At 44.9% G+C, this 24,242-nt stretch overlaps 1 protein-coding gene across 4 annotated transcripts in view; it reads left to right on the top strand.

Moving 5' to 3' along the window:
* LOC135916715 (spliceosome-associated protein CWC27 homolog) overlaps nucleotides 1–24,242 on the top strand; it is a 315,399-nt gene that overhangs the window by 129,609 nt on the left and 161,548 nt on the right. For all 4 annotated transcript variants that reach the window (XM_065450158.2, XM_065450157.2, XM_065450159.2 and 1 more), the window contains one exon: nucleotides 939–1,039. In XM_065450158.2, the coding sequence (XP_065306230.1) occupies nucleotides 939–1,039 (101 nt within the window). The remainder of the gene's footprint in view (nucleotides 1–938; nucleotides 1,040–24,242) is intronic.

Raw genomic sequence — 24,242 nt, 5'->3', positions numbered from 1 at the left:
TTTGGATAGGGCACACATATGGCACCCACTCTTACCTGTTGACCAGGGACGCATCTCCTGTCTGTGATAGATGCGGCAAGATGCTGATGGTCCTTCACATCTTGTTAGAGTGTGGGGAATTGGAAGGTTAAAGGAAAAAGTATTTTGCCCCAGCATACAGACAACTTTCCTTTTCAACCTGCAATGTTCCTCGGCACAGAACCGTTCTTTGACACTAGAGTAGTTTTGAGGTTTCTACAAGTTACTGAAGTATTAAAGCGCCAAACAGATGACACAAGAAGAAACACAGACGAGCGCTTACTAACAACTGATGCTTTATTGTCATAAACACACAATATATACATAAATCTGGCAGCACAACTCACACGTTGTCGAAAATCACATGGTAACCAGGCAAAATATGATAAAACGATTGTAAAAGATGACATTCGCGACAATGACACATGGTGTATAGGGCCAAAGGACCATAAATGATAATGGTTGTGCGATACACAAAACACCGCCGATTTGACCTCATCTTGAAATGTGCCTGTTGATGAGAGTGGAAGGAGCAAAATGAGCTTGGCTGTTTATGGCAGTTCTAAACATTACGATACAATCTTAGTGTCTCCATGCTGATTCTAGCAAATTGACCATCAAAGTTGAGCACACGTGGGCTACAACTCATGCGTTTAAAACACTTTCTAACTATGGACTTTGCTAATCTTAGAAACACACTGAGCAAAAGTAAGACCCCATTTTTGCGATCCACACAATGGCTTCTGTTCTGATCCGGTGCAGAGCAAGCATCAGCCCAGATGATGAAGGCTCTTGTTGGCTTTGGCCAAGTCTTTGTTTGTTCATCTGCTGTTATCTGTGACCACTCACATTATTCATCTTTTGAGAATGCAACTATTTTCGCTAAAGTGAGTTGTGTAAGTTGGGAATTTTGTGTGCAGGTTCTAGTGAACCCATTTGATGACATCATTCCCCGCAAGGCTCTGCAGGACACAGCTGAGGAGCAGCTGGCACCTGCTGTTTCCACTGCTGCTGCAACCAGGCAAGCATGGCCCCTTCCTCTTTTAGTTATGGCAGTCTTCACAATACCCACTTCATTATTTTTTTTCCATGACATCATTTAAAAGGTTGAAGCTGATTTGCTTTGACATTTCGTTACACTGACATCAGCGTAACATCTATTACACTTGCACGTCTATATTCAGGTGTGCAATTGGGTCTTCAGTAGGGTAGGAACTTTAGCCATTTGGTGTAGCATAGTTCAAGTTCTATAGAACAAGTGCTTAGATGAAGTGCACAGAAGGGCACCTGTGTGTGTGTTGCTCTTTTCTGTGTGCTTAATTTGTATGAGCTCTTGTCCTCTAGAGTTCGAACTTTGCAAATTGTAGTCATCTCTGCAATACCAAACATTTTACTAAGCAGCCATAAGCTGCGAGGTGGTTTGTTTTCCAAGTAAGGAATGTATGGTTAGGAAATGTGCAGATATGAAGGCACTCTGTGGGGTTGCTCGATTGTGGTTTTTCATACGCCTACAGGTCTCAAGTTAAGGCAAATACGAGCAGTAAACATGGCACATTGCCCATCAGGACAGACAAGACACATCATCATCAGCCTATTTTTATGTCCACTAGCACGAGTGAAGACCTCTCCCAGTGATCTCCAATTACCTCTGTCTTATGCTAGCTGATTCCACCTTGCACCTCTGGAAATACTTGCGAGTCTCTGGAAACTTGTGAGTCTGGAAATACTCTGGGAAAACTCGGGGAACTTGTTCTTTTATCAGAGAAAATTCGCTGTAATTTTATTGAAAGGGAACAAAAGTTGCAGTGATGCTGGCTCAAGTAAGAGAGAGGAATCGTAACAAATGGTCTTTGATGCCATGTCGTCAGCTGGAGGAGTTGCCAGTGTGAAGTCAACGGACGGCTTCACGTCACCACCATGTACCCAATCGGTTCAGTGGATAAGAACTTCTGAAATTTTGGATGCAAGAACCCTTCACCGTCTGATTTTCTGGACATTTTGCCGTGATCGCAGGTCTGAAACAGCATTAATCAAAGCCATCACCACCGTCATTTTTATTACTTCGTTGCCTTAGGCATAGCTGCTTCGACGTTCGCTATTAAGCTTCTTGCCACTTGATACTGTGTTTTTCATAGAAATAATTCGCCGCTGTCAGCAATGGCACTGACAGCGCCTTTGTGGTCCTCACGATTGGCTTTGAAGCTCGGAAAGCATGGTGCGTTGCATAATGCTGGTTTCTAAAAGTCAACTTTGCCTCAATACATCATTACGCTGTGAAGCATATGGAAAAGTATTTGCAGTGAAGCATAATAAGCATGGGAAGGGGCAATTGTAAAGGGACACGGTATCATTCCAGCGACTATAGGCGGCGCGACGGTAGGTCAAAATGGCTGCCGAGACAGTGATAAGGCGATCTCGCAAGCGTGTGCATCTCGAGCAGCAAAGCATGTCAGACCCTCTGGTTTTGCTGCAGACCATACTTTGTCTCGCTAAAGAGACGCAGAGGTGCATAAATCAAGCCGCAGCTACGTTCAACGCCGGTCACATCATATGCTGCGGCATCAAGTCCATTGCGGACACTGAAGTCAGTGTCGAATCGCTCTGCCTGCAGATGAGCGTAACCAAGGGCCTGCCGCACTGCGTTCACGTCGCAGTACGTGAAGATACAAGCTCTGAAAGGTCAGTATGTCGTTACTAGCATTGAAAATGCTCACAGGCATGAGGCCATATATTTATGTTTTCGCAAACAGTTTGTAAGCGCAAGTGCATACCGGTAACAGACAATTGTTTTTCAAGCGCTCCTGTTTTCAGCAAAAAGTAATGCTGTGCAGTAAGAAACAAACTTTAGTGCATTTTCAAACGTAAACTTGAAAGAAGAAACGACTGTAAAATACAACAACTTACGAAACTCGTAATGCACAGGGGTGATCACACTCATCCAGAGCCTCGGGCAGCGTACAGCGGAGCAAATAAACTGAAACTTAGCGTAGTTGTTTGACTAGCGGCACGGTTTGAGCACTGCAGCATGCTGCACATGCGATTACTATTCGCTTTTTTCCTCTTCTGCGCATCCATGACTACCGCGAGACCGGACCGCCAAACTACATCGCAGATTTCTATTACCGGGTGACTGCATTGGAGGAGAGCTGCGGGGTGCCGCCTGCGTCACTGAAATGACCGCACCATCTCCTATTAGTACGAGCACCGATATGCCTAATAAGGGTACTGGTAGGTCTTCAGAGCTTTTTCTGATGTGCATGTGACGATTTGAGCCCTTAAGGGCAGTAAAAGACATGCATTCATTTTTTGGAACTGCCTAATTTTCAGGCGTCTTCGCGGCCCATAGGGAGTCTGAAAAAACTGGACGTTGCCTGCACAACTGTCCAAGAAGACACTTCAAATGATCCGTGTGGCAAACATGCGGTGTAAGAAAAAGACAATGGGCGGGAAATGGATGGATGGTTGTTATTAGCATCCCCTTTAGAACAGGGTGGTGGGTCGCGCCACCAAGCACTTGCTATTATACTGCCTAATGTCCTACCTAGTTTAAAAAAAGAAGGAAAGAAAAAAGCACGTGATGAATTCCCATAACCAAATTTTCTGATCCCCTATTGCGAACTTTGTTTTTGTATGTCTTTGTTTTTTTTTTACTTTTTCCATACTTTCTTCCATCAATCTTCCAATCGCCTCTTACTAATCTCTATTGGGGACATGTTTACTTTCACCCTGCTTTCCCTGAACCCAAGGGCTTCAAGAAGTCCAGTGGTGCCTAACTCGACTGCTGGGCAAACATCTTCACATTCTAATAAAACATGCTCTATTGTTTCCCTAGCTTTACTGCAGAAAGGACATGCTTCTTCTTTGCTGTCTTTGTTTCATTTAAATGCACAAAGTTTAAAAAGCAAACACGAATCTGTCTGCATGCTTCTACATAAATTACAGTATGAATTTGATATTTTAGCGTTCTCTGAGACTTGGTTCTGCGGCGAGTACGATGCTGTACACTTCTCGGGCTATAAGTGTTTCACTGTCCCGAAAACATAAGAAAGGGGGTGGTGTAGCTTTTTATTTAAAACACAATCTATGCTTTGATGTGATTTCTGAGTTTTTTGTAATGCACAAGCACTATGAATCCCTCATGATAAAGTGTGCAAATACTGTATATTTGTGGTTATTTACAGGCCTCCATCCGGTGTTGTATCCATGTTGTTAGATTTCATTGAATGTATGTTGGATTTTTGTACACAGCTTGGCACTCCCCTCATTGTAACAGGCGATTTTAATACTGACCTGCTCTCAATGGACTGATCCAAACAAGCATTTCTGGATGTTTTCTTTTCATTTGGCTCCGAAAAAGTTTAGTAATGTTCCAACCAGGGTGACGAACAAATCTGGAAGCCTACCTGACTTGTGTTTTACAACGTGATTAATTGGCTTACAGTCGGGTGTGCTCATCTCTGATGTAAGTGATCACATGCCTATTTTCCTGTTTTTTACACGTGAAACGAAACTTTGCCGACAGCGCAAAAGTGACACGTGCTCACAGTACACATTGATAACCAATAACACGATTGCTGATTTTGAAGCGTCACTCAGCAAAGCGGAATGGTCTGAAATATACGCGTTGACAGATCCTGTCAAGGCATTCAATCGCTTTCTCGGCATAATCAAAGACCTTTATCACAAAGCTTTCCCTCTATGAGAAGCTAGAAGAAGCAAGAAATGCAGGAAACCGTGGGTTGACACCGCGCTTCTAAAACGAATAAAGGAATGTGATAGACTTTTTGCTACTTTTATAAAGACAAGGCAACCAGAGTACTTAATGAAATATAAAGAGGTCAGGAATAAATTAGGCTGTGATATAAAGCTGGCAAGGGAGAGGTATTCTGGGAATAAGTTCACTCACATTCGCAATGATCCAAAAAAAAGCTTGGAAAACATTGAATGATCTGCTTCCAACAGTGACCGTAATCCTGTTTTTGAGGTTATAGATAAAGGCGAATCTTTCACAGGGACTGCACTGGCCGATAAGTTTAATCAGCATTTCTTACAATGTGGCGCGTCTGATGCATTTGATGCTGATAGTCTAACTTACAGGTCTTATATTCCACGTAGTATGAGCAGATCGCTATTGCTTACACCAACAGTTGAGGCTGAAGTAAGTAGCTTATTTCTGAGGTTAAAGAATTCCACAGCATGTGGTGTGGATGGCATAAAGGCAGAACCAATAAAAGCTTTGGTGCTGCCTACCTGTAATGTCACACATATGCAATTTAATTTTGTGCACTGGCGCATTTCCTGATGAATTAAAGATTGCACGGGTATTGGTAGTTGTTTAAAGGGGGAGACAGGAATGACGTGAGCAACTACAGACCGATTTCAGTTCTCCCAATCTTTTCCAAATTAGTAGAGCAGGTCATTAATTAATTAATTAATTAATTAATTTATTTACAGATACTGCAATCCTGTTACGGGATTTTGGCAGTATGGGGATACATCATTATGACATGATTAGCAGGGCAAACAAAATAAAAATTTCATGGACTAGTAAAAAGACAATACAGATATCATGAAATAAAAGATACGCTTTGAGTACAACTGAACCAATGCATCTACTGCAAGTGCAAATGTAACAGAGCGAAAATAAGAAAATTACGCAATATGGGAGATAAATTGGACGCAAATAAACATAATATTGTTTATCTGTCTGGTGTACCACGTCGAAAACCAACATCCATCGTTTACTAACCTTGCAGAAATGCTTGATTCGGGTAATTGAGACTGCATCCTATAGAAGCCACTCCGCTCTGCTTTTCAAGAAGAATTGTATTTTAACATTAGAAAACCTCATTAACAAAAAAACAGCCGTGCAATATTTAAAGTTGTAGGACTCAATGAAAGCGCCTTTTTTAAAGCATACCTCCCGAATGAACATAAATACAACACAAGGCAATTAACTTACAACAAGGGCAAGATCCGTACAAATTAAGGCATGCAAAAGCAGGCATTCATAGTTGCAGATTTCCTGAATCCTGGCTTACTCACTATAATAAATGAATCACCGTCCCTAAGCACTTTAAAAAATAAGTAAACATGTATTTGCTCTCACTTCAAGTATGACAGTTCATTCTTTTGTACTCAAATTGCATTCAATATTTCGGTTACGTATTTCATGTACTTTTCATTTTTTCGTGTATGCATCCACTTTGTGTGCCATGCTTGCCCTGTGTGCTTGAGTGTTTTGTGCAGTGGGAACGGGTCGGGCAAGAGGACTGACAGTCAGGCATTCGGGCCTTTTTGTCAACCTCGTAGATTCTTTGTATTTTTTTCTGTCAAAATAAACATTCATTCATTCTTCTTCCTTCTTTTATCTCGCTTTATAGGTGCGCATTCTAAGGCATCCCGATCTAGCTTCGAGAAATAATGAGCTTCCCTTTGAGTTTCCATAAATTGTTTTTTTCCTGATTTCATTTTTTTCCTCTAAGTAGTTACTCATGGCAGGTTTCTTTTCCATTGCCGCCACCCGTGCGATTATTTCAGCCTCTCTGACTTTCCGCTTGACCTTCTTTGTTGCTGTGTTTCCCACCATACAGGCCACACACTTGCTGGTAAACTTCCTAGTTCTTTTCCTCCACTGTGAGTCAATGTTTTTCCTGTACACTCTTGCAACCTTTGTTCCAACTTCCTTTTATATTTCTCAATTGTTCTTCGAAATCAATTTTACTCTCAGCTTCCCTACTTCAAAACTTGTCCAGCCCATATCACCCTGCACAGCTTCATTTGTAGTCTTCCCGTGAGCGCCCAATGCGAGGCGCCCCACTGACCTTTGGTTGCCATCAAGTCTTGATTGTACCCCTGATTTCAAGCAAACAACCACATTTCCAAAAGTCCTGGAGCCATTATACCTTTCCATGTACCCTGTAGCACCTCATACCTATTGTATCCCCATTGTGCTCTGTGTTTCATTATGGCTGCATTTCTCTTCCCTTTTACTGTTTTTTTTTTCTGTGTTTCCATATATTTATTGCCTTCGTTTATCCATGTACCAAGAGATTTATATTCTTTTACCCAAGGTATTTCCTGGCCCTGTATTGCGACTGTGTCTGTTCACTGCTTTCGTTGAATTCCATAACACCTGATTTTCTAATGCTAAAATTTCAAACCGAAATTCTCGCCTTCCTGTCCATAGATATTAGCCAGGTGTTGCGAATCACTTTGCTTGTTAGCTAGCAACACAATGTCGTCCACATAAAATAAACCTGAAAGCTACTGCTCTACTACTGTACCCGCCTGTCTGTATGAGAGATTAAACCCGATATTAAACGGTTTGTAAAATAGCGAGCGCCATCTGGCGCACAACAGGGAGAGCTGCAGCACTCTGTGTGTGAAAGTATGTGGTTAGGAAGCGAGTTTTGTTGCTTGGCTTCTGCCTGGCCTCTGCTGTGGCAACCGCATATGTTCACTGTGGCAAAAAATTATTGAAGACGCCGTCACTCCATTCCAGTTTTCGTACATGACATGGACCTTTGACTTCTCGAGGCGTACCATTCAAACTGATCACATGGGGCAATATCTTCTTTCTACAACTACCACTATTCGCCTGGCTCATCGAGGCTCAGCACTGAAGGCAGAAGATCACATTAAAATTATTGTATCTATGGAGGCTGCTGATGCCAGCACGGGACTCATGTGAGCAACATGCACTCGTTCAATGAAAAACGGAGTGCACATCATCGAAACACGCTGCCGATGTGTCGCCGAGTGTCCACACTTGGTTTCGTAGACTGGCCACGCGCAGTTACCACCGTGCAAGGCGGCTCGCCTTATTTGCTCCTTGCTGCCAACAGAGTATAGAGAGAACCAACTCTGTGGTTATTTAACTACGACATAATTGTCCAGATGCCAAGATGCTCATGAAAATAAACCTTCATGACTCGCGGCGTTTTCATTGCAAGCTCCGTCGGCTGCTGCTTTGACAACCGGGAGCTAGGCCTACTGACTTGAGCGATTGGCGGCTGCTGACAAAGTCAGTGCGCCGAGCGTTCACTTAGAAGAGTTTACCGTACTGATATGGTCCATCTGCAGCAAAGCAAAGTTTCACAACGCTGTCTATCTTATTACGACGGTCCTTTTTTGCATACGGTAAATACGGGAAGGTCTCGTATGGCGTGCTGTTCTCTCGACTGTATGTACTGACTGCCACCTATGAAGACGGTAGGCTTTACTTGCTGGCCGTGGGTGTCGCCAGTTATGGAGAAGCTTCTGCTTGCAATTGAAAGCATAGTTTTTTGCGAACTGTTTAATGCATGCATGAAAGCAGCAAGAGAGGATGGAATAACAGTCGATTTAATCAAAGATGGAGGAGACACAATGCTAGGAAAACTGGTGGCTCTCTATACGAAGCGTCTAGTGACTACAAGGGTCCCAGAAAACTGGAGGAATGCAAACATTATACTAATCCACAAGAAGGGCGACATTAAAGAACTAAAAAATTATAGGCCCATTAGCTTACACCCAGTATTATATAAAATATTTACCAAAATAATCTCCAATAGAATAAGGGCAACACTGGGCTTTAGTCAACCAAGGGAGCAGGCTGGCTTCAGGAATAGTTACTCTACAATGGATCACATCCATGTCATTAACCAGGTTATTGAGAAATCCACAGAGTACAATAAGCCTCTCTATATGGCTTTCATAGATTACGAAAAAGCATTTGATTCATTAGAGATACCAGCAGTCATAGAGGCATTGCGTAATCAAGGAGCACAGACCGCTTAAGTAAATACCGTGGAAAATTTCTAGAGATTCTACAGCCACCTTAATTCTACACAAGAAAAGTAGGAAGATACCTATAAAGAAAGGGGTCAGACAAGGAGACTCAATCTCTCTAATGCTGTTCACTGCGTGCTTAGAAGAAGTATTCAAGCTATAAAACTGGGAAGACGTAGGTGTAAATATCAATGGCGAATATCTGAACAACCTTTGGTTTGCCGATGACATTGTTCTATTCAGCAACAATGCAGACGAGTTGCAACAAATGATTGAGGACCTTAACAGGGAGAGTGTAAGATTGGCAATGAAGATTAATATGCAGAAGACAAAGATGCTGATAAATAACCTGGCAAGGGAACAAGAGTTGAAGATCGCAAGTCAGCCTCTAGAGTCTGCGGAGGAGTACGTTTACCTACGTCAACTAATCACAGGGAACCTGGACCATGAGAAGGAAATTCACAGAAGAATAAGAATGGATTGGATTGCATATGGCAGTCATCATGAGCTCCTGACTGGGAATTTGAAAAGGAAAGTATCATTGAAAAGGAAAGTATGCAATCAGTGAATTTTACCGGTGCTGACATACGGCGCAGAGACTTGGAGGCTGACAAAGAAGCTTAACCCATTAAAGACCAGCGTGACCATATGGTCACGTTAGACTGCACAGTGGATTTAAATTAATTAAGATTAGCAAAACGGCACCAAAATCGCCTTTGACGTGCCGTGTGACAGATTAGAGTTCCCTTTACGGATACCAAGTGGCAGCAGCTGTCAGTCGTTTTGTGGGAGCCCCTCGCAAAGGCGGGAATAAGTGTTGCTGTGTGAGTAGCGCTGCCGTGCATTGCTCCAAGGGGTAAGTGTGTTTTTTTTTTCACTACTTGTTTAAGCTATAGTCAGATATCCTTACCTCCGTATTGCTCTTTGAATATGTGACCTTTGATGAGAATTTGCGAAATATTAATGTTTGATTTATCCATGAACAAACGTGTTATCTTGTGCATTGCCATATGGTCACGCTGGGCCTTTAGGCTACCTAACTTTTTGTTTTTTTAACTGCATTCTCATCTCTTGCGCGTCTTCTGGCGCGTTCTCGCAGTGGTTATTCCTTGTGTTACTGTCTGAATAGGTTGATGTTCAATGAAATAGCGAAGATACTCTTAGAGGAAGATGACGACATGTCAGTGATTTATATCGAGCTGCCAGAGACTAGCACCTATTCGGATGAAGACTCGGCCGATGAAGACTCAGGTGGGCTCATTGACAATCTGAGCAGGTGGTAGCTATGAGCCGGTGCTGAAACGCGGAAAGCCTATCCGCTTCGGGTATAAAGTATGGTGCCTAAATGTCGAGAACAGATACCTTGTAAACTTCAAAGTCTATCAAGGCAAGCAGGAGATCCCGGAACATCTGAAAATTATGAAAAGTACTTCGGAAAAGCAGCGGCACCACTTCTTCAAATGGTGGAAAACTCGCAGTAAAGACGCACAACCTTCCTCTCTTTTTTCTGTTTTGATAATTTATTCACAAGCATGCAGCTACTCAGGCATCTCAAGGCACAGGGCTACGAAGGCATGGGCACAGGGAAGCAGCACCGTGTTCCCAAAGAGTGCCCCATCACTTGACCAGAATTCGTCAAGCGCCAACCTCAAGGGCACGAAGATACCGTGCTAAGCGACAATAGGATAATGTCTGTCCGCTGGATGGACAATTCTGTAGTAACGATCGTAAGCACCATTCATGGCGTAGAGACAATGTCATCTGCAGACAGGTATTCTCGTGTTGAGACGAAGCGAATCAAGGTGGCCCGTCCAAACACTGTTGCTCAGTACAAGTTTTATATGAGGTACAGACCAGATGGATGCAAATGTAGGTGCCTATAGGATCGCAATCCGTGGCAAAAAGTGTTGGTGGCCGATTTTCACTTGACTTTGTAATGTATCTATCAGCAACGCTTGGGTGCTAATTCGTAGCACACGGTTCAACGTCACGCAGTGGGAATCCGCAGGCAAATTGCACAAAGCTACCTGATGCGATGGGACAATAAGCCTAGAGGGCCTGGTCAATGCAGAATCCCAGAGACTGGTGATGTCCTGAATGGTACACGGTATGACCAAGTGGCCCACTTTGTTGCACCAATACCTAATGGCAAGAGGTGGAGGTGTGCATGAGATAATTGCAACAGCGCGGTGCACACACAATGCACAAAGTATAACGTCGGCATGTGTGTTCCACGATTTAAACCATATCACACTAAATAAGTGCTCGACTATTCGCTATGTATGTTTTTTGTGTTGTTTCATGGCTTGAAATAAAGGTATTTACCTTCGCGTATTTTGCTGTAGCGTAAGGGCCCAGTATGACCATATGGTCATGGGCTATATTTTAAAAACTAATTAGGCAAGAGTAATAAATTCTTGCATGTGAATTATTAGTATAAATGTAAGCTAATAAATTAGATTTCTTTCAACATAGCAAGAAAAAAAAGAAACCTGTCCCTAATGGGTTAAGAACAAGTTAAGGACGGTGCAAAGAGTGATGGAACGAAGAATGATAGGCATAACTTTAAGAGACAGAAAGAGAGCGGTTTGGATCAGAGAGCAAGTGAGTATACACGATATTCTAATAGACATTAAAGAAAAAAATGGCACTGGGCAGGTAATATAATGCACAGGCTAGATAACCGTTGGACTATTAGGGTGACAGAATGGGTACCAAGAGAAGGGAAGCGCAGTAGAGGACAGCAGAAGACTAGATGGGTGCGATGAAATTAGGAAACTTGCAGGTGCTTGTTGGAATCGGTTGGCGCAGGACAGGAGTAATTGGAGATCGCAGGGAAAGGCCTTCGTCCTGCAGTGGACATGAATATGTTGATGATGATGATGATGATGATGATTAAGAGTATAAATGAAAAATACATTTGGATATCTGTACACCGTTGGCAGAAAAGAGCAAACCAGGCCAACTCTGTTGCAGGATGGTCGCTCCGTGCTGCCCGTCCGCGGCACCAACTGCCCTCCCTCGAATGCTGTGTTTCGATCACTTCAGTGGGGTAGTACTGGGTGCTCATTGTCATATGAGGTGCACTTTCGACATCACTTTATAATATTTATTATAATTACATGTCAGATACAACTGAGTGACACCACTGCACTTTTGCAAGCGCTGTCCATCCTGTTCACCTTGAGGTTTCCACATTCCAGCAAAATGCGGCTGCGTTTAAGGGCACCTCGAAGCTTTTAGGCCAAAATAACCTCGCGGCGCTGACGTATCACACTTCAGTAGCCGCAAGTAGTGCAATGAGAATTGGCTCTGTGAGGAGCAAGCAAGTTGTGCTGTGATGGCATCTCCAGCTGTCGTTTATTGTCACGCATAGGTTAACGCCAGGTGCGCTTGCTTGAGCAGGCAGAAGGAACACACGAACGCAAGATGCAGCACACACGTAACATTAATTCAATAGGCTATTTTAGCAATAGGAACACATGGTAAGATTCAACACTTATTACACCCAGAATGCGTCCTCCCTTGCTAAGCTTTCCGCTCGCACTACCGCGTTTACTAACATCTGTGCGGCGATCGTCTATTCGCTGTAGTAGAGGCGCTTACAGTACCGGTTCTGTTCGAGGTGGGTATCGGCATCCCCCGGTCTGTGGTCCATCGTTTTGATCTGGTCGTCGTCAGTCGTTGTTAGCGTCCGGCGTCACCAATGCCCCAGCCGACGTGACGAAGGCACGGTCGCTGAGGAGCTTTCGCACTCTGGCAGAGCAGGGCTCATGCCGGCTGGCGCTCCCGGTGCGCGCCGGCCCAGCTTAGTTCTCTAGACGGGACGGTGACTGGCTGTAGCCAGCCTCCGCGCGTCTACGTTCAGTGGCGTAAATGCTGATGTGTCCTGGCAGGTAGGTCCGGGCCAGCGGTAGTTCCGGGGACGTCGGACATCTGCTCGCCGAGCCTGGTACTCGGGAGGGACGTCGATGTGTCGCCTAAGAACTGGGGCAGGACCCAGAGAGGTGATCTCCAGCCGTCTTCTCCTGGAACGCTGCGCCCTGGCCACCACATCCTTCCCTGCGCGCGCTCCTCCTCCAAGATGGCAGCTCCACGCGCTCGCTCCACTCCTTCTTCCTCGTCTTCTTTCCTTGTTTACGCTTGTCACTCCTGACACTTATCCATGCTGCTTTCCTCACCGTATAGCTCTTCTCAGATGGAAACCGAAATAAACTCATGCCCCGTTCACTAGTGAAGCAATTTATGCACAGTAAGCAGCACAACTAGCCGGCCTTTTCACGAAAATATCGCGATCAAAACCACCACAAACTGGCATCTCAAGGCTCGCTAGGGCTGCATTGGTTGTTCATCTGCTTCTTGTATCTAACCATGTAGGGGGCACTCATGGCAGCCGTGTTTGACCATGCGCAACAGTATTTTTGCAAACCGTTCATTAAGAATGTACACTTTGAGGAATGAGCATGAAGGAAAGCATGCTGCTGCTTTTTTGAAGGACCTTGAGCTCAAAAAACAAGGTGTCGGCTGACACTGAGATGCAGGTGTCCCTCATCCATACCAAAATAAACTCTAAAGCAGTGAAATGCGTCACGGAGGCATTTTGCGTGGGCCTAGATTATGTCAGGACAGTTGAGGTTGACTTGACTTAGAAGCTGTTGTGAGAGAATCTCACTTGTGACAAAGTTCAGGCCTCATACCAATGAGTTTGCTATCAGGTGATAGAAATAGCTCATATTCACAAATATTTGCTTCTGTATGCAACTCCTTTTTATTTGTATTTGAGAATGTTCAACTCTATCTGCAATGGGTTTTACCATGTTTTTTGAAGATATTTTATTCACTGTGCATTTTACTAACCCCTCCCTTCAGTTTTCGTTTGGAATAAAATAAACACCTTAATTAAAACTGAATTAAGGCATTTTTTTTTACATTTTTAACATGCTTACTAGAAAGTGACAGCATCGGGTGACATGGTGTCAGCCCGTCTTGACATGAAACAAAGTTCTCGGCCACTCAGGGAATTTTGCAAAGGCACCCAGGGAAAACCGGAAAAACTCTGGGAATTCGGATATGTCAACTCGGTAGACATCCTTCTTCTGTAAATTTCCTTCTCGGGATCCGGGTCCCTTGTGAGTAATTCACCTAGATAAACATACTGCACAGACTCTAGAGGCTGACTGGCAGTAAAGAATTCTTGTTCCCTTGCCAGGCTGTTGAACATCAACTTTGTCTTCTGCACATTAATCTTCAACCCTACTCTTACACTTTCTTGGTTAAAATCCTTAATCACTTGTGACAATTCATCCCCAGATTTGCCGAACAGGACAATGTCATCTGCAGACTGGAGGTTGTTGAGATATTCTCCATTGATCCTCATTGTTAAGCCTTCCCAGTCTAATGGCTTCAATACTTGTAAGCATGCGGTGAGTAGCTTTGGAGGGTTGCAATGTGGGCTTGTTGGTAATGCATCTTCAAGGGGTGTACGGTAGCGCGATTAAAAGACGGGACAAAAAAAGACACACGGGGACACACACAGCGCTATGTGTGTGTCCCTGTGTCCCTATAGCGCTGTGTGTGTCCCTGTGTGTCTTCTTTTGTCCCGTCTTTTACTCGCGCTACCGTACACCCCTTGAAGATGCATTGAAAAGTTTATCTCCTTGCCTGACCCCGTTCTTGATAGGTATTTTTCCGCTTGTGGAGAATCAAGGTAGCTGTGCAATCTTTGTAGGCATTTCCCAAGATATTCACGGATGCCTCCTGTACTCCTTGATTATGCGTGCCTCCATGACTACTGGCATCTCTATTGTGTTAAATGCCTTTTCATAATTTGTGAAAGCCATACAGAAAGGTTGATGGTACTCTTCAGATTGCTCTATTACATGATTCATGGCGTGGATGGGATCCATTGTAGGATACCGTATATACTCGATTCTAACGTGCCCTTGACTAACGCACACCCGTTTTCCGTGACGAATGAAGGAAGAAAAAAAAGAACTCCCCCTATAGTTACGCGCACCCGTTTACTGTGGCCTAAAAAAGAAAAGTCCTTTACGATACCGCGCACCTCATTATTTTACACAGAAACACAACTGTCTCTCATTTGGAAAAACAAAGATTTACTCCCAATGCACTAAAGTTGCGATAAATAAAAAAAGTTGCAGTTTCGCCCGAAAGGCGAAACATTGATTGCTATAGCAAATAAGTAGACAGCTATACGAAAAGTAAGGTTAGCAGTTTTATCGGCCATATGAACTTTTAAACATTTGCTTGCTAACTAAATTAACAAGCTTGGTGTCACGCGCACACCAGCAAACACGAACACATTTCACTCAATGACTGCAAAAGCTTTTTATCAGAATACTGGAGTGAGAAAATGAGGTAGCAGGAGCGAGTGAATTGACCTTTGTGTGGCCTCTCGCTTCAACACGAACTAAGCGACGAGAATGCAGCGTGGTGCACCTAGATGCATAGATTGTCTCCATTGCAGATCGCTTTCAAGATAGAGGCAACACGGCTGTGCCTATGGAGCAGCCACCAGAGTAGAATGCCTCTCCTCTCTACGCCAGTCCCGCAGGCAAATTCTGGGAACTCTGAACGCCCGTGATGCAGCCCGATTTCCGCTCGTCTCCGCACATGTGATCACTTTCCTTTTAATTGCGGCATCATGATGAAAACTTGGCGTGTCTTCGCAGTCGGCACTTCCATGCTGATAGAGCAAACACAGAAAACAGGAAGACAGACAGTGGACTAACCTAAGCATACGTACTACAGCACATGGAGGAAGATATGGCAGCTAGGCTCAAAGCATGTACGTTGCTGCCATTTTGAAATGTCGATGGTGATATGGTAACACAGGTTTAGGGTCGTACTCGATTCTAACGCGCACGCAATTTTCGGACCTGTTTTATCAGGAAAAAAGTTTGCATTAGATTCGAGTAAATATGGTATTCTTTCCTGAAGCCAGCCTGTTCTCTTGGTGGATCGAAATTGAATGCCGCCCTGTTCTATTGGAAACTATCTTGGTGAATATTTTATACAATACTGAAAGCAAGCTAACGGGCCCATAATTCTTCAGTTCCTTAACATCTACCTTCTTATAGATTAGTATAATGTTGGCATTCTTCCTGTTCTTTAGTACACTTGAAGTCGTGAGGCATCATGTATAAAGGGCCCAAAGCTTTTCAAGGCTAATATCTCCTCCGTGTTTGATTAAATGAACTGTTACTGTATATATTTGCAGCCTTCTTCTTGTTGCCATTTGCAGATCCCAAGGATCATGTTTACCTTCTGCTCATTAGAGGAAGACATAGGGACTCGAACGAAACAAAACGCACCTTTAAACCTTTGCACTGACGTCAATTCGCTTTTGTGGTGATAGGTTTTGTGGCGAAAAAAAAAAAAAACATATATGCACTTTGTCTACGCTAAGACAACAGCTATCACATCTTGTTTCCAGCTAACACAAAACGTGGCAGGTTACTTTGGCCATGGCACGGCAGAAGGGCACTATAGTCGGATACAACTTAAATCTTCAGTGAAACCCTGCCCATGCACCATAACCGCCAGTCACTGTTCCTCCATGAGGCTGCAAATAGTTCGTATTTTTCCTGTTACCTAAATAAGACGGTAACACAAAAACAAAGTTATAAGCGCGTAATTTTATACGTTTTCACCCATCAATTATAGTGGAACGGCGAAAGCCTAATTCTTTATTGAACTGAAATAAAATGCTTGCTTCGCTATAGCTATTTGCTGACAAGTTTCACTTCAGTTGGCAGTGAAGTTTCACGAGTAAAATGGGCTCAGCTGTGAAATGAACTGTACCAAGGACTTTTGAAGAGTGAAATGCTCAGACTCCATACACTTTGTCCATGTCTGTTGCACACCTCATCGCTTCCACCGATGAAAAGACTTCAAGAACAGCAGACGCTGCAAAGGTACCAAGTACGATGCCATTTTGAAAAGCTTCTGTGATTGGCTAGCGAAGTCACACAACGCTGTGCGGTCCATGTGCCTTGGTTACCAACTGCTGTTTTTTTTAAAGTTGTGTCCTACTATAGCTTGATCACGATGTTTTTCTTTATTTCCTTTATTTTTTTCTGAATAACTTAGAGAGAGCCTGTTCGAGCGCACTGCTTTATGACCCGGTTGGGAGTGCAGTCACGTGGTATTCTCTATACTTCATGGGATTTATTTATCAGTCGGAAAAAATTAGTATGCCATTAGTACATTGCTGAAAATTACCACAGTTAGATTCCCTTGGCTGTGCCTTCAAATGCCTCATTGATGCTTTGATAATTAGGATAGTATGTCTCGAGTTGGATAATTAATTACATTTACCTAATTAAATCTCAGTAAAGAAAAAATTACTGGCAGCTACTTCATTGTACTGTAAACAATATGCACTAGGTTTTCTGCGAGTAATGCATTGCTCTTTCTTTTAAATCTTGGTGCATGGTAGTCAATTGGGACACCCTGTATATATTTATGACCTTTGCATGCAAGTGACAATGTTTCCATCCCTAATAAATGTTGTAAATTATTAGAAATGTTTTTTTTTCATGAGTTGTTAGTATTGCTTACTGGAAAGAGAAGCAATACTGAGACACACAACATTCACGTGCATTTCACAAGCCATTGATAAAAGACTCTGCCGAAGGGGTCACTGAAGTCTATAGGTTTTTTTCATGGTCAAAAAAGCATGCAAAGCAATTTGAAGTGTGATGAACATACAGCAACATATTCATTCTTTAGGCATAGGCTGTCCATACCTTTAGAAATAAATTTCAATTGGCTACTTCCATCTCTTTCAAAAATATAATGAACTTTGTCCTGTGTATATATTTAAATATATTGTGCATGTGCAGGGTTTTTAAAGTGGAAATTTAAAACAATGTTGAAGAGAGAAAATCCGGATGAGGCAGCCGCCACTAGTGATTTTAATGCTCGTGTCCTCCTGTTGTCAGGATTTGCAGAAATAAAGCGAAAGTATGAATTTAAAGCCGTGCACGTCCGCACCAACAATGATGCAGTATGCTATTAGCTCCAGTAAAATTTCAAGTGAAAAGGTCGAGGAAAGTCAAAAGAAACCTCAAATGATGTGGGTGACAAAGCTCTTGTAATGGCACTTTAGGAGTTGTGTGTAGGGGGAGGGGGCTTCGACATCGTCCCGGGGGGGTGGGGGGGGGGTGGCAAGGGGGGAGGCTGAGAAACTTTGCTCTGACATTCTGTATCTCTTGTCATCTTCTGGCACATTGACAAACGAAAACTTTTGCAATTTTGAAGCAGTTGTAAGCCTTCTGTCATGGCTCACAGTTGAACGCCGAACTGCAACTTACTTGCCGACGTAATCGGTGTAACTACGAGTCGATGGCAAGTGAGACAGACAGGCCCTTATTTATCAGGTCTTTTTTTATTTGTCAGATTTGTAACGGACAAGATTAGTCTGCGCCTCTGCAGCATCACCACTGGCATGAGCTCGTGGTTCCTGTTCCTAGCAAAACGCTTGTCACTGCTGCCCATTTACCTGTGTCCAATGCTAATAAATCTCATAGCAAGTGGTGAAGTTTGCTGGGTTTCGACCACCCTGGAACTTTGGAGTCGCATTCTACCCTCCATCATGTTGAATTCATTGTGCTGCCCTTGTGTTTCAGTGACATTATATTAGGCTGGGACTTCCTTGCAAATAATAACGCCGTTAGCGACTGTTGTCATGCCAAACTCAAGCTTTCTGCACTTCCCAACGTTGAGACTTTCGAAAACTGCCCTTCTAGTTATAAACTGCTTGTGTCCGAAGACAATGCCGTCCCTCCATGATCTTCCCTGCTTGTACCGGTGTTGTCCACGGCTATTTCTGATGGCCCTGCTCTCTTTATGCCCTCTGACGTGTTCATTCACTGCAGATGTTCTGCGCTGCCCTTTGCTCTGCTTACTCTCCACGGTGGCGGCACGAAGATGCTCATCGTCAATCCCATGGCGTGCCCTTTACCTTTATTTCATATTGAATGCCTAGGCCTCGTTCAACCGGTCTACACCTTTCGCATCTTTGACACTCCTGCCGCTTCTACTTCTACAGACCATAGCACACTTACTTGTGACACTGCTGTTGATCAGCCACTCGACGATTTGCACTACTCCATAACCAGTGAAGTGTCATATTGAGAACGAAGCCAGCTTATCACTCTCCTGTAGAAGGTCCACACTTCTTTTGACAGCCATGCTCCTGGTTTGGGTCGCACATAGACCAGTTTTTACCAGATAAATACAAGCAGTCAAGCACCTCTACGACAACACCCTTACCACATATGCTGCACGGAGTGCTGTGTCATTGACAACCAGGTTACTGACATGCTGAAGCATGGCCTTGTGCAGTCTTCAAACAGTCCCTGGGCATCACTCGTTATACTTATTAAGAAAAAGCATGCGCTATTCGGCTGTGCTTCAAATACCGCTGTCTGAACAAGATAATGTGCAAGGACGTTTACCCGTTACCACACATCGACAACATCCTCGACTGTTCGCAGGCAGCGGAGTTATTTCCTTCGCTCGATTTACATTCGAGATACTGGCAAGGCCCCATGGCACCATGTGATCGATCTAAAACAGTGTTTGTAACACCTGATGGATTATACGAATTCACTGTGATGCCTTTCGGCCTGTATAACGCTCCAGCCACTTCTGGGAAGATGATGGATAATATTTGACGTGGTCTCAAATGGAACACATGTTTATGCTACCTGGATGACATAGGCTTCTTTTCTGCTGATTTCCGCACATGTCTCAGCCATCTCGAGCACGTTTTGAAGTGCCTCGCTGGTGTGGGACTTCAATGCAACATGAAAACAATGTCGTTTAGGTGCCCAAAGGCTCACCACTCTTTGCCACGTTCTATAGCGAGACTGCATTCTTTCAGATCCAGCCAAGCTCTGCGCCGTCGGTGACTTTCCGTAACCAAAGAAATTAAAGGAGCTTCAATGTTTCCTTGGTTTATGCTTGTATTTCCGCCATTCCATTAGAAATTTAGCCTCCATAAGTGCACCCCTGACAGACCTTCTAATCGGCGACAAAGAATTTTCAGCTTGTTCGTTCGCCTGCAGTAACGCCTTCACGAAATTGTGCTGCCTTTCAACTTCGCCACCTATCCTCCACCACTACGATCCTGCAGCCCCTACCGAGCTCCACACCAATGCCATCGGCGTTGGACTCAGCTCCGTACTTGCGCTACGAAAAGTGTGTTTCTATGAATATCTTGCAAGACAGCTCAACTGTTTATTTAGCAGCTTGCGCACTTGAGACGATGACGCTGGCCATGATGATGAATATAGGCAGATGAAAAAGATGAAGGGGTAATATAATGCTCACACAATTTCTTCCGTGCGTGGAAGCGGCCAACCTGGCCGCTGGTTATGGCGGGAAATGCTGTGTGAAAGGCTTTAAACGCGAAACATGCACGACCTCTATGGCTTGGCAGCGGCCATCCAAAGGCGGAACAACTGGAGTGACACGATAGTTCACTGGCGAAGTCTGTTCCTGAACAATGTAGGGCCCGATAAAACGGGACTGAAATTTCTCGCACAATCCAGGAGCGCGAACTGCGGTCCTCAGTAACACTTCGTCTCCAGGGTGGAAGGAAACGACACGGTGAGATGCATCATAGCAAATTTTTCGGTCTTGTTGACTGGCGTCGATGTTGAGGCGGGCACACTCGCGACACCGGGCAATGCGCGAAACGTACTGCTCATGCACTGATGTGGACGAAGGCACGGGGACATCGAAGAAAGAAACGTCGAGGATAGTGAGCGCTTGGCGACCATACACAAGGAAAAAGGGCGAGTACCCCGTATTGCATTGGACGGCCATGTTGTATGCGAAAGTGACTAATGGTAGAATGACATCCCAATTGGTGTGGTCAGGGTTGATGTACATAGATATCATGTCGGACAGCGTGCGATGAAAGCGCTGTGTGAGACCATTAGTTATAGGGTGGTGCCTGGAAGTCGTTTTATGGATGATATTGGACGCACGGGGAACATCGTCGAGAAGTTTAGAGAGAAAGGTCCTGCCGCGGTCACCCAAAAGGACACGTGGGGTTCTGTGCCGTAAAAAGATGGCTTCCAAGAAAAAGGTGTAACCTCCTCTGCAAATCCCGAAGACAGTGCGGCTGTTTCAGCATTCTGTGGCAAGTGGTTTACAGCTGTGACGATCCATCCTTTACCGCCAGTGGTTAGGGGTAGCGATCCATAGAGGTCGATACCAACGACTGCGAAAGGAGCTTCAAGACACGGGACAGGTTGGAGCAGTCCAGCCGGAGGTGAGGTCAGTCGTTTGCGGTGTTGGCAGAGCGAACAGGAAGCCACGTATTTTGCTAGGCTGGTTGCAAGTCCAGGCCAAGAGAAGCGGCTGCGAATTCGCTCATAGGTTTTATGGAAACCAAAGTGATCCAAAGTGATCGTCGTGAAAGGTCTCCCATATCTGGGCCTGAAGTGATCGGGGAACAACAGGAACCCAACCCTTCGGGACGAAACACGTACCGGTATAGTATCGAATTTTCGATCTTGAAGTTCTTCAACTGGCGACGGAGTCGAGCGTTAGGTGCGCGAGATGATCCGCGAATACGTTCCATAACGGAGTGGCAGTAGGAGTCAATACGTTTGCAAGATGCAAACGTATGAGAATGGCGGGATGGTAGTCGGTCAAGAGCTGCGAGCAAAGGGAATGCAGATGACGCGGCCTGCGGTTTGTTCACGGACAGTGGTAAGCAAGCAGCGTTTGAAGATGGTAGTAGGGGACGAGAGAGAGCATCGGCATCCTGGTGTTTCTTTCCAGAATTGCACGTAACCTCGAAGTCATATTCTTGTAGACAAAGTATCCAACAGCCGAGATGTCCCGTCAAATTCTTTAGCGTTGCCAACCAGCACAAGGCGTGGTGGTCAGTAACGACCGTAAAGTGGCGGCCGTGCAGATAAGGCCGAAATTTTGGACAGACCAAACAACAGCGAGACATTCTTGCTCGGTAATCGTATAATTTTTCTCTGCGGCTGTTAGCGTGCGACTTGCGTATGCAACCACATGTTCTTCAGAATTTTGCTGACGTTGCAGAAGAACTGCGCCGATACCGTGTCCGCTGGCGTCAGTATATAGAAGAGTGGGTGCGGTGTTGTCAAAACGACAAAGCACAGGGTCGGACGTGAAAGCACGCTTGAGGGCGCCAAAAGCAGTTTGGCATTCGTCCGACCATACGTAGGGAGCTCCAGAAGGAAGGAGGTGATGGAGCGGCGCCGCAATGGTGGCAAAGTTATGTATGAAGCACCGGAAATACGAAGCTAGGCCAAGGAAGCTACGCAAGTCTTTGGCGCATTGAGGCCTGGGGAAACGGAGGACAGTGGTAATCTTATTGGGGTCAGGTCGAAGGCCCTCCTTGCTGACAAGGTGTCCGAATACTCTAATGGTTTTGCTGATGAAGTGGCACTTTTTGTATTCAGCTGAAAGGGAGCAGCCGAGAGGCATGTCAGGACTTCATCGAGGCGCTGCAAGTGCTGATGGAAGGTCGACAAAGATATGATGGTGTCATCAAGGTAGCATAAGCAAGTCTTCCACTTTAGTCCCTGTAATACGGTGTCAATCATCTGCTCAAATGTGGCGGGAGCATTAGACAGGCCGAAAAGCATTACGTTAAATTTGTAAAGTCCATCAGGTGTGCAAAAGGCAGTTTTCTTCTTGTCTACTTTGTGCATGGGGATCTGCCACTATCCGGAGCGTAGAACAAGGATGGAGAAATACTCCATTCCTTGTAATGAATCTAACGCATCATCGATTCGGGGCAGTGGATATACATCATTGCGGGTTATTTTGTTCAAGGCACAGTAGTTTGTGCAAAATCGCGGTGAGCCGTCTTTGTTACGCACCAAAATGACAGGTGACAACCAAGGGCTTTAGGAAGGGCAGATTATGCTACCTTGCAGCATGTTGGCAACGGGGGTATTGATGACCTGGCATTAGGCAGAAGAAACGCGATGTGTCCGCTGGCGCACGATGGAAGTTCCATCTGTGTGTGTGCGATGAACCGTCGTAGAAGTCTGTCCCAGAAGAGGAGAGCGTACGTCGAAGGAGTCTTTATGCTTGGATAACAACGCCAGTAACTCCCCTGCCTGCTGTGGCATTAGATCGGTGCTGATGGCACTAGTGAGAACAGAAGCAGGGACCAGATCTATAGCTGTGGGCGGTTGTGAAACAGCAGTAGTTGTGGTAAGCACAGAGACAGGCTGAGTGTCCAAGGCATATATGACAACAGCGCCATTAGGAAGCAGTACTGGCTCAGTGGTTGTGTTGAGTACAGCCAAAGTGGCCATGCCGTTGGTGAATGAACAAGCCTGGGTGCCAGAGCAATCTCTTTGGATAGGCAACGGGCTGACAGTACAACTAAAACAGCACCATCGGTGATGTCAGAGTTATCTACAAGGAGTTGTTTGCAGCCAGGTGGTAGCATACAATCTTCAGCAGTTCGTAAGTGAAGGCGCGGTTCGTACACGTCATCGGAACTGTCGGTCTCTGTCAAGTTACCGAGGCGTTGACGGCATGAGATGAAGGCAGACGCCGAAGCCACGGCGTTTGTCCTGTTGTCGTCTTTGGCAAAAATGCGATATTTGCCTGCAAATACCTCAATAATAACATATGGGGTGGTGCGTAGGCCGAGTAGTGTAAAATGCTGTGGCAGGCGGACAGGGTGCTAGAGTCGCCAGATGATTGGGAGCAGTAGCAGGAGCAGGAGGAGCAGTCTGAGCGAACACTGGTTGCATAGCTGCAACCTGATCATACTAGGTTGACGGCGAAGGAGGGGCACAGCTTGCAGCGCAGGTCATGGAGGACAGCACCTCTTTGATGATGTCGTGAAGGCCAGGAATTGAAGGTTGAGGCTGAAAAACAGGAGGACTAAGCAGGCCACATGCTTGGAGCTCTTTGCGTATGAGAGTCTGAATCAGCATGTGCAAGTCCGTATCCGACGAAGGAGGCGTGTCGGAGGCGACAGGTTGTAAACGGATGGCCTGCAGTGCATCCAGGTGTTGGCAAGTCGCGATCACATCGTTAACGGTATTCGGATTCTTGATTGCCAGTGCATTGAACGCAACGTGGGCACTGCCCTTTGGGATATGATGAATACGATCAGATTCTGTCACTGTGGCGTCAACACGGCAACAAAGGGCGAGGACGTCCTCGATATAAGAGGACGTCCTCGGAGGATGTTTTCCCGGGAAGTTGCATGCGTCCATCAAGCTTTTTCTTGGAGACCTCAGAGCAGACATTGGGGGCGCCGAAAATCTGCCGAAGCTGGTCTTTGAATGCCGCCCAGTCACAAGGTGCTCTCGTGGTTAAGAAACCAAGTCCTGGCAACATCAATGAAGTAGAATGCAACGTTGTGAAGCTTGTGCATATCATCGCACCGGTTAGACTCACTC

The sequence above is a fragment of the Dermacentor albipictus genome, chromosome 3 (assembly GCF_038994185.2).
Source record: "Dermacentor albipictus isolate Rhodes 1998 colony chromosome 3, USDA_Dalb.pri_finalv2, whole genome shotgun sequence".
NCBI classification, from domain to species: domain Eukaryota; kingdom Metazoa; phylum Arthropoda; class Arachnida; order Ixodida; family Ixodidae; genus Dermacentor; species Dermacentor albipictus.
The sequence above is the reverse complement of the archived record's forward strand: the minus strand, read 5'-3'. Positions and strand labels throughout refer to the sequence as shown.